The sequence below is a fragment of the Camellia sinensis genome, chromosome 12 (assembly GCF_055761805.1).
Source record: "Camellia sinensis isolate YWXY chromosome 12, ASM5576180v1, whole genome shotgun sequence".
Classification (NCBI taxonomy): Eukaryota; Viridiplantae; Streptophyta; class Magnoliopsida; order Ericales; family Theaceae; genus Camellia; species Camellia sinensis.
In genome coordinates this window covers 34,083,313-34,093,471 of record NC_138972.1, presented here as the reverse complement: position 1 = coordinate 34,093,471, position 10,159 = coordinate 34,083,313, and the positions used below count along the sequence as shown (strand labels likewise).

Below are 10,159 nucleotides of genomic sequence, written 5' to 3'. Positions count from 1 at the left end.
TAAGCTGTGCCACATCTTGGCCTAGATGCGCCACACCTCGGCCTAGGTCGTACCACTCCCAGGACGAGATCACTTGGGTGCAAGGTAACATCTCGGCTAATGTGGTCAAGGCAAGGACTGAGGTCGACAAGGGGTTTCAAGATACTAATGCTAGACTAAGGATGACCTCGGCATTGGAATAACGTCGGCTAGCATAAGCCAGGCAAGGCGTAACCTAAGTTTCATATCAAGGAAGGAATAAGACAAGCATACTACACTTAGACAAATCACAAGGCTTCAAATCAAGACATGGATCGCGTTAGCTCAAGCGAAACAAATCACAACATACACATGCAAGCTAAACAAGTCATAATCATACTGATGCTCATGAACATGATGAGGACATAAAGTGTGGGTTCCTACACTTGTAATTGAGGAACCTAGGTATGAACCTAGGTATGAATTTCCTTCTAGCATGGATCATGGTAGATTAAAGAGTTAAGTCATGAATTGGTTCAAAAGTGTTGAATTGAAGCTTAATCATTGCATGCATGACATACTTTTGCATTTTAGAGCTTGTTCTTCATGAATTTGCCACATGCATGTCCATGTTTTGATCATAAACCATGTTTTCATCTTGTCTTTGAAAGAATTAAAGCATGAAATTGAAGCTTTGAAATGGTTTAAATTCATACATGTTATGTTTGATTTATGTTCATGAAAATTGGTTTCAAATGAGTTGTTTGAAACACCCTTGGGCTTTGATTTTACAATTGAGCTTTGGAATCATGTTAAATTATGAGTTTTGGAATGTTTTCTGGAAAATTGGCCCAAGAGGATCGAAATTTATGTTTTAAAAGTTGAATTTGAGCTTGAGGTTCAAATCTGGAAATTTCAGATTTTGAACTCACGCTCGAGCGGGGTGACTGGCGCTCGAGCGTGAAATTCGTGCTCCCAGTACTTTGCACTGTTTTGATGTCCGCTCGAGTGGAATAATTGACGCTCGAGCGGGACATTGTGTCTCATGCTCGAGCGGGTGTCGAGCGCCCAATCGAGCGTGATTTTCACCTATCCAGCACTTTTGACTGTTTTGCAGAACGCTCGAGCGGGTAAGTCTACGCTCGAGCGGAAACCTTTGTCTGCATATCCGCTCGAGCGGAGTAACCTACGCTCGAGCGTGACCCCTGTTTTCTGAAAATTCTGAAAATGCTTTTAAAGTGCATCTTTGCATCCTCATCTCATCCTAGGCATTATTAGGCCTAGTTTAAGGCATCTTAATGAGGATATAGATGTAGAACGCACCGAGGCAAATTAGGATTAAGTTATTATTTTCCCAACTGTGTAGCTTAGTATATGTTCAATCTGTAACTGTGTAGGGTTGGCGACTGGGGACGCGCTCTAACTTTACTGTAGCCCAGGACTCTGTGAGTAACAACTGTGTAAAGATATGTTCAAAATGATTATCTTCTGAACAATTGAACTGTACTGCTTTCTGAACTGATACTGTTAATTGAATGAATGTATGTCCTATATTCTGAACTGTATTGTGGCATCCTTAGCAACTACTGTTTACTGCTACTGTTACAGAGATCTCTGTCAGTTCCCTTGTTGGAACCACTACTGTTTACTGATTGATGGCCATCATTTACTGTTCGGTCTTTTAAGACCTAATGTTTACTGTACTGTTATGCTAATGGATGTACCACATATGACTGATATACTGAATTAACGAACTGTTTTCATTACTGTAAGGACATTCATTCTTAACCTCTTTACGCATTATGTTATTCACTGGGCTTTAGCTCACTGCTCATATATATATATATATATATATATGTATGTGTACAGGCACCAGACCGTGGCTAGAAGCGTCGGGATAAACTCCAGTTTTGTCGAGCCAACCTATGTGCCTCACTGCGAGGTTCTGAGCCTGTCAAGTTATGACTTAAGGGTGTTTTTAATTTCCCCGTCTGTCTCTGTATCTGTTTTGTATAACTGTATAGACTGTTACGGTACTGTTTAATAGGGATTAGGTCCCTGACTGAATGATTGTATATATGTACATACTGTTCTGTACTGTTCATGTATATGTGTGTGAAAAGTCTTTTTGGCATATAGACTGTCACAGCTCATTGGACATTGTTTATTTACTGTATTGGCTTCCGCCAGGCCCCTGTACTCTGTTTTACTATATCCCTGTTAAGCAGGCCTTCGGTAGTCTCGGATTACTGGGCGGTTACGGTGCTAAACCCATAGGGGCGGGTTTGGGTCGTGACACCTCGTTTGGGAACATGCTATTTTAGTAACTTTTTAAATTTTTAGCTAAAATATGAGAAAAAAAAAAAAAAAAAAAAAAAAAAAAAAAAAAACTAGTATGTTTGGAATGACTTTTTTATTTTTTACGAAAAGACCTGCAAAAAATAGAGGGAAAGTAAATCTTTGACTTTTAGATATAGGTTATAGGTTTTTTAATTTTTTTTAGTGACTTTTTGACTTTTAGATTAAAACTGTTGCATGCCAAACGAGGCATAATTTTGCATAAAAAGAAGAAACCAATTTTAATTGAAATATTAACATGTATAAAATAGAAAAATGTTTGAGACCCCTAAAAGAGCTCTCACAATTTGCCCCACAATGATGTGGTATGATAGCTGTCAACTTTTAATTTGTCATACACTCAATTATATAGGGCTCGATTACATTGCCATATCATTTTGGATAAATTTAGGGATCTAAATTGCGAGTCTCTAATATTTCTATAATATATATATATATATATAGGTTTCATTTAAATTTGTGGGCCTAAAATTTATAAAACATTAAGTCGTCTACGCTTCACACAAAAGAAGATATACAAATAATCAACTTAAATAATTTAATTAATTTGCATTTCTTCAAATAATTTTTTTCATTTCAACATTTAACCCGTGAGCCGCACGAGACTTTTTTCACTAATATATATATATATATATATGCATCTCTATACTTTTATATATGTGAAGCCTTGAGATGATATTGATACAAAATGTCTCATATTTTGGATTTTGTCCAAAATACTCTTATAGTTTGTGTTTTTGTAAAAATTATATTAAGAGAAGATGAAACTCAAAACCAAGATCATAGGTTTGATTAAGAATTAATGTGCTTGCTACTTAAACAATACATGTTATATGTGTATTTCTCTTTATTCTTTTACCATTACTTTCGCCCAGATGGAGGTTAGGGTTAGAAGAGAAGTAACCAGCAGCATTCCTCGACAACTATGACCTTTTGCGCAAGTATAGATTTCTTTTGGGGGTACAAAACATATCCCCATCTACATTTATTGGCTGCAATGCAGTATTCGGAAGCCAAAAAAAAAAACCTAGATTGCATTCGATAGAACTTTCTAAATATGATTTGAGAGTAAGAATTATATTTTGAATTTGTAAGTTTTAAAATTATGATTTGAGTATGAAAAATATGTCTAATGAAAGAATTTTGAATAGAGTAAAATTTTTTTAATGTAACATGATATTTGATACAAAAATTTACAACTCACAACCAAATACACAACTCAAAATTCTATTAAAGCTCATAAAAAATTTTAAAAAATTCAAAAAATATATTTTTCAAATATATAAAAATTAACATGTGTGAATTACAACCAAAATATATATATATATATATATATATTTGCACTACTCCTGCCAATCGGCCGAACGACAAGTGAGACGACCAGTTAGTCCAAATTTTTCCGCCTTCGACCGAGTTTTCAAAATTGAATGTGAAATTAATTTTTGAAAATCGTAAACAGACATCATGCACAAAATAAGCTACGTTCCAGAGCTGTATATTTTTCTCTTCTCTCTAATATCCAAATAAGCTAGTTATCCACCAAACCAAACTTTGAGGACAGTCCAGAAAGTATCCAGACAAAATCAACAATGCTGATAGTAATAATATTATTCAAGTAGTAACAAAAAGATTTATCTGAATTCAACGAAAGGCATACAGGCCACCATATTTACAATCACAAATAACCCACCAGTCCCCTTATATTCAATATAATATCACACATTCACACTTTTTCTCCGACTCTTTCCAAACAAAATAGAAGCAAACATATATTGCACTTGACAAAGACATCCAGATCCTCAACTATCCTCAAAAAGGGTCTCAGAAGGATTTGAAAGAAAATGAACAAGGGAAATAATAATAATAAAAAAATTTATAAAAATAAAGAAGAATAAGAATTTTGGAAGCAGACAAAATCAAAAGATTTTTCATTTAAATTTCATCTGTTAGCAAGCAGTCGTATCTTTCCATGAGTTTATCGACCCTCCTCATTGCCACCAACATGGAATGATCCATCTTTCATCAATTTCAGGCTCAGACTATTGTACCGCTCTCTTGAATACTGCCTTGATGCTTTTCTCCAATCCGTCCCGGCCTTCATCATTGATGCAAACTCTTCATAACTTATACGTCCATCCTGCAAACACAAACACATGAAATATGAAATTAAGAATGGATCCAAGCATGCAAATCAATACAAATGTCCATATATATATCCACACAACAAAAATGAATCAAGAATTGCACAGTTAGAATCAAGAACTAAAAAATTGAGACTACGCATTTGTCCTTTGCAAGTCAGCAGACTAAGCTGGTGAGCATATCTAGATTTTAGCATATAGTTAAGGCCACTGAAACACATTTAGGTGTGATTAAAAAAAAGGTATTCCGAACAGACAACTGTTTGTTTCATATATTCATCATATTTTTCAGTTCTGAAACTACGCAAAGTTTTTTCAAAAAATTTCAAATAGACTCTTATGATTGTACAAGCATCAGATCAAATCAAATCAAATCATATTCCAGCTATCGTGCAAAATTTGACTTGTAATGTCAATTATTTAACTTAATCTACACTAGACTAAAGATTTAAAGAAGAAAGAAAACACAGAGAAATACTATGATAAACTAAATACAGACCTTGTCGGTGTCCACATCCTGCATGATGGCATTAATGACTTCTTCATTGTTGGTCTCGACTTCATCAGCCAAGGTATCCCTTAGTTCTTCAATCTCTATATAACCACTTTTGTTTTGATCAAAGAATTTGAAGGCTTCGAGAAGGTGATCATCATTACCCATCTTTCTGAGATGAACAGAAATAGCAACAAACTCTCCGTAATCCAAATGTCCATCCTTATCCACATCACCCTGTAAAACAGCCTCAGATTAATTCGACATAAATAAATTTATGTGAAATCAAAATGGATAACAGGAACTGATCTTCAAGAATCCAATCAAATTTTACCAATTCCAGAAGGTTATTACTGATATATTACTTGAGTAATTTCCTTATTGCAACTAAAAATAGTACATTAACCACAGTTTGAAGTGGCCTGGTGGTAATTTCTGGCCACCCTGCAGTGAATAATGTTGATTTGATCTTTTTTTTCCTTTTTTTTGGAAAGTGTGTCGGTTTGATCTAATAAAATGAGGATGAGAAAACAGAGATTGCACGAGAATACTGCTTAGATAGTTCACAAATCATGGTTTTATTGCAAAAAAAATTAAATTTTGGAAAACACTATTCTTACATCAAAAAAAAAAAAAAAAAAAAACTCCACAAGAATGATGTGGCAATGTCATTCTTGTAAATGAATTCATCTTTATAGGTATTATGTTTTAAAGTGAAAGGTGCACATTTAGTCACATCATTATGTATGAATCTTTTGTTTCAATTTTTTGCTGTTCTCAACTGTGGGTTATAAGAGAACAAAAAATCTCTATTGCAAAATGTGCTCTATACGAAAGCACCTACAACTGATCATACCCTTCGTTGCGTTGTCCAAACACAAATGTAAGAACTTCATAAGAGTGCATTTGCCTAAACAAAATTGATCTAGGTGATACTTTTCATCTGATACCAAGGTACAAAGTTAAAAAACTGTTAGGAATGTACTCACAGCTTCCATAAGAATCTGGAGATCTGATTCAGGCATCTGACTGCCAAGCTTCTTCAACCCAACTCTTAGCTCATCAATGTTGATCTTCCCTTTGTTGTTGGTATCCATCAATTGGAATCCCTTCTTTATGCCGGCCACTTCCTCCACTGACAAATGCTCCGCAATGACCTGTTAATTTTGCAAGTAATTTTAGTAACAAAATAGGTGACCAAGATCGATCAACCTTGACAAAACATATTTCTTGAATGGAAAAGCAAATAGTACTAAATTGTTCATTCTGATCAAGCTTTGAACATTACCCTTAGAGCTCTTTTCTTAAGCTTGTTCATTACAGAGAATTGCTGGAGCCTTGCTCTCACGGTTTCACCCAAAGAAACATTGGGAGCCTTCTTGGCATTTTGTATCCATGCATGGTCTGAAATTAAGCAGCAAAAATCTTGGTTTAGGCTTCTTACATTCTGAATATAGAAAATTTGTAAGTAACAGTTACTTTGGTTAATATTATAATTTTATAAACATATTTTCCATTTTAACAAGACCATACCTAGCACTTGCTGAGCAGTAAGCCGTCTCTTAGGATCAGGGTCAAGCATTTTCTTTACGAGGTCTTTTGCATTGTCAGAAACTTTGGGCCATGGGTCCCTTTTAAAATCTACAACAGACCGAATGATAGCTTGGGCAACTCCTTGTTCAGTCTCTGAAAAGCAAAGAATAGATTTTTAGATACGACAGAAATCTCAAGAGTCAATAATGATGAGAAATTATCTTAGAAAATCACTCCAGTCATGCAACTTCTAAGAAGTGGAAAATCTGAAGTACAAATCCACTAAGAACCCATATAAATGGTGTACACATTTATTGATCTAACAAGTTCATTCATAAAGAAACACTCTACAGTTAATACTCATTTACATGACTAATAAGCTGATTAATTCTACTTGTCATCCTCACAAAGTAAGGCATTTCTAAAAATGTCTGATACTGAGACAGTATGTTCCTCTTTTACCCAATCAGACCCTCAAACGATTCCCCTCCCCATTCTATTAAGGGGAGAGAGAAACAAAAAAAAAAAAGAAGCTTTTATTATATTTTTTGTGTTTGTTGTTGCTACTCATGTTTCATAGGTAGTGCCAAGCACAGAACATAACTTATAGTGACTACACAATCAGAAATTTCTCTCTCTCTCTCTCTCTCTCACAGACACACACACACACAATTAAGCTACTATTCCTTGTTTCTATATTCTCCGTTGTAAGGAATAGAGGATGCTGCTGCATTTTTCATCCATCCATATTTTCTAATTGAGTTGAACAAAATAAAATGAAATAACTAAAATGCTCTCATTCAAATGCTTTGAACTAGAATGGCATTTGTGTAGTTCAGTGACATAAATGTAAACACACCAACACAATTTTCTAATTTTCAAGTAATGCCTGCCCACAACAACAATACCTTTTAGGCATATAACCCTCAAGGAAGTGAAAATTACACATCAAATCTTTGATTCGGATACTGACCTGCCCAAAAAGGTGGGACACCACAAAGTAAGATATAAAGGATAACTCCAGCACTCCAGACATCAATTTCTGGACCATAGTTTCGTTTTAGCACCTCAGGAGCCATGTAGTAAGGACTTCCTACAATCTCATTAAATCTCTCACCTGTAGATATTAAATTTCAGATAGTGTAAATGGAGGGATAACTAATTGATGAAGGCCAAAAAGCAAATTATTCAAGTGCAATGGCTATAAAAAGGAATTACCAGGTTTAAAGAATACAGACAGCCCAAAATCAATTGCCTTTAAGGGTGCTGTTTCCTTCTTGTTTGCGAACAAAAAGTTCTCAGGCTTGAGATCCCGATGTATAACCCCATGCTTGTGGCACATCTGCAGCATAACAAAGGAGAATATATTCATATCTAGAAGCACGTCCAAATAGCAAAAATAACATATATCTTATTATGCATAAAAATATATTTTCTTTTAAGAATGGGAATTCAAAAAATAAGATTTAAAAAAAAAACAAAAGAAAAAGGGGCAACCCAGTGCAGGGGGGCTCCGGCTAAAGTGGGGTCTGTGGAGGCAAAATGTACGCAGCCTTACCCCATTTTCAAAGAATATTAAGAAATCTTCATTTAGGGAAGAGTTCAGAAATCTTAATGCGTCCTTAATAAAGAAAGTTAAAGCCAAAAAGCCAGTGAGAAATATGGTATATAATTATTGAACATAGCATGTACATATCATGTATTTGGTTAGGAAAGCTTTAGCTAAAAGTTCAATTCAGATGACATAACATAACTTTAGTAGTGATTATGTAAATTTATTATGTTAAAAAAATTACTCAAAAGAACTATGGAACTAAAAGTTGGCTCCACAAGTGAAAGAGTTGAAAAACTTTAATGCAAAGCAAGATTTTTTCTTGATTTGAGAAAAAATAAATAAAAAATAAATAAAAAGATAAGTTCATAAGACTATTTTAAAACCATGTATGTGATGGAGAGGATCTCGATCCATCTAAATTCTAAAACAACACTAGTTTTTAGGAAATATTTCCCCAATTATGTAAAGAAGAAAACCAACAGTTTTGCAAGGCATGTTTTTATAAATTTTAAAACAAGAAAATTGGATTGAGATTGGAATCACTGTGACAAAACATCATTTTGCAACAACACATATATAATAGATAATACATATGCAGATCAAAGCAATACTAATTTGGAAAGTGAGATCAAAGCAAAAACTATAAGATGGATAAGCAAAGAAAGACGAGAGATAGAGAGATGTTCACCAGAATGACTTGAACAATTGTGCGAGTTACAGCTGCGGCCGCCCGTTCAGTGTAATGACCCCTAGCAACGATCCGATCAAACAATTCACCGCCCTCACAGAGCTCCATCACCAAGTGGACTGCATTGGCATCCTCATAAGTGTCCTTCAAGCTCACAATATTGGGATGAGGAGGCAAATGCTTCATGATCTCAACCTCCCTCCTCACATCCTCAATATCCACTTGTGTCCTTAGCTTCTTCTTTGATATGGATTTACAAGCAAACACTTCACCTGAAGATTTATCAGTACACAAATATGTAACACCAAATTCACCGCGACCGAGCTCGCGACCGAGCACGTAGGTCTGCTCAATTTCATGGCCTGTTGGGTTGTCCAACACATGGGTCTTGTATCCACCATTTCCATGGTCTTTAGCAAATGGGTTTTCTTTATTTTTTCGCTTTCCCTTTTCCTGTACCTCATCTGATTGAACAGATGGTGTTACACAACAATTTCCCATTAATCAAAAGCTTCAATTCTCAAGCTTTTCCGATCTGTAGGAGAAACGGGTATCCAAATATAAGCAAGATAAAGTGGGATCGGTGGAAATTTGATCGATCTTGATCCAAAACACAAAGAAATCAAGAAAACTGAACCTGGGTTTTCTTCAACTTCAAAGCCAACCTTGAAGGAAAAACAGACCAATTGCAAGCTGACAAGATTTTGTTTTCCGAGAAAATTAAAATTAAAATAAAATGGGTATGATGGGAATATTCAAGACAAAAGTGGGAAATCAGAGAAAATTGGCTACACCAAGATTTGTTCGAAGATGAAGGAGGATTTATGGGAGGCAAGAGAAGGGTTTGGGGGGAAGAAGAGGCTGAGAAAGGGAATTTAGCGTGTGAATCCCATCACGGACGAGAAAGACAGAGAGAGAGAGAGAATGGTCAAACCCATTTTCGCAGAGACTTCCCTCTCTCTCCAATTTCTCTCTCATCAAGAGCACGGAGAAAAGACTTCTTCTCTGTTTTTTTTAATTTTATTTTAGATTTATTCTGTTTGTTGTTTTCCCAAACTATCCAAAATATATTTCAAAGGGTTTAAAAATGAATTTAAATGAATATACTTCAAAGGGTTTTAAAATGAGTTTACCATGAAAACCCTTCTTGTGAATCTAATTTCATGCATTTGGGTCTTGTTTATCCGTAATATTATAAAGAGCAATGCTATAGACCACTAATTTATCATCACTAATATTATCACTAGTGAGGTGGCAATTAAAAAAAAAAAAAACAAGGCACAAAACACATGTGGCAGTGGGTGGGACCTACTACCACATCATTAGAGCCACCACTAATTAGTGGTGTAAAGCATTTTTATATTATAAATTCACTACTATCAATTCAGAATTTATTTTAAAAAAATTAGTAGTTTAGATTCATTTCATATGTA

The 10,159-nt window shown here is 34.9% G+C and overlaps 1 protein-coding gene across 1 annotated transcript; it reads right to left on the bottom strand.

Moving 5' to 3' along the window:
• Positions 1-3,935: 3,935 nt before the first annotated feature.
• Positions 3,936-9,795, bottom strand: LOC114263093 (calcium-dependent protein kinase 32). Its single transcript, XM_082898330.1, has 9 exons — positions 9,364-9,795; positions 8,727-9,261; positions 7,702-7,825; positions 7,457-7,600; positions 6,484-6,636; positions 6,239-6,354; positions 5,940-6,107; positions 4,957-5,187; positions 3,936-4,453 (listed from the first exon to the last, which is right to left on the bottom strand). The coding sequence occupies exons 2-9, from the start codon at positions 9,225-9,227 to the stop codon at positions 4,292-4,294; spliced, it is 1,599 nt and encodes a 532-aa protein (XP_082754456.1). The 5' UTR covers positions 9,228-9,261; positions 9,364-9,795; the 3' UTR covers positions 3,936-4,291.
• Between the last annotated feature and the right edge of the window lie 364 nt (positions 9,796-10,159).

Excerpts from the sequence above, each read along its gene's own strand:
- LOC114263093 (XM_082898330.1), bottom strand. The coding sequence starts at position 9,227 with ATGGGAAATTGTTGTGTAACACCATCTGTTCAATCAGATGAGGTACAG. Across the intron at positions 6,108-6,238 it reads TTAAGAAAAGAGCTCTAAGG|GTCATTGCGGAGCATTTGTC; the intron begins GTAATGTTCAAA and ends CAAAATTAACAG. Across the intron at positions 4,454-4,956 it reads AGGATGTGGACACCGACAAG|GATGGACGTATAAGTTATGA; the intron begins GTCTGTATTTAG and ends TTGTGTTTGCAG.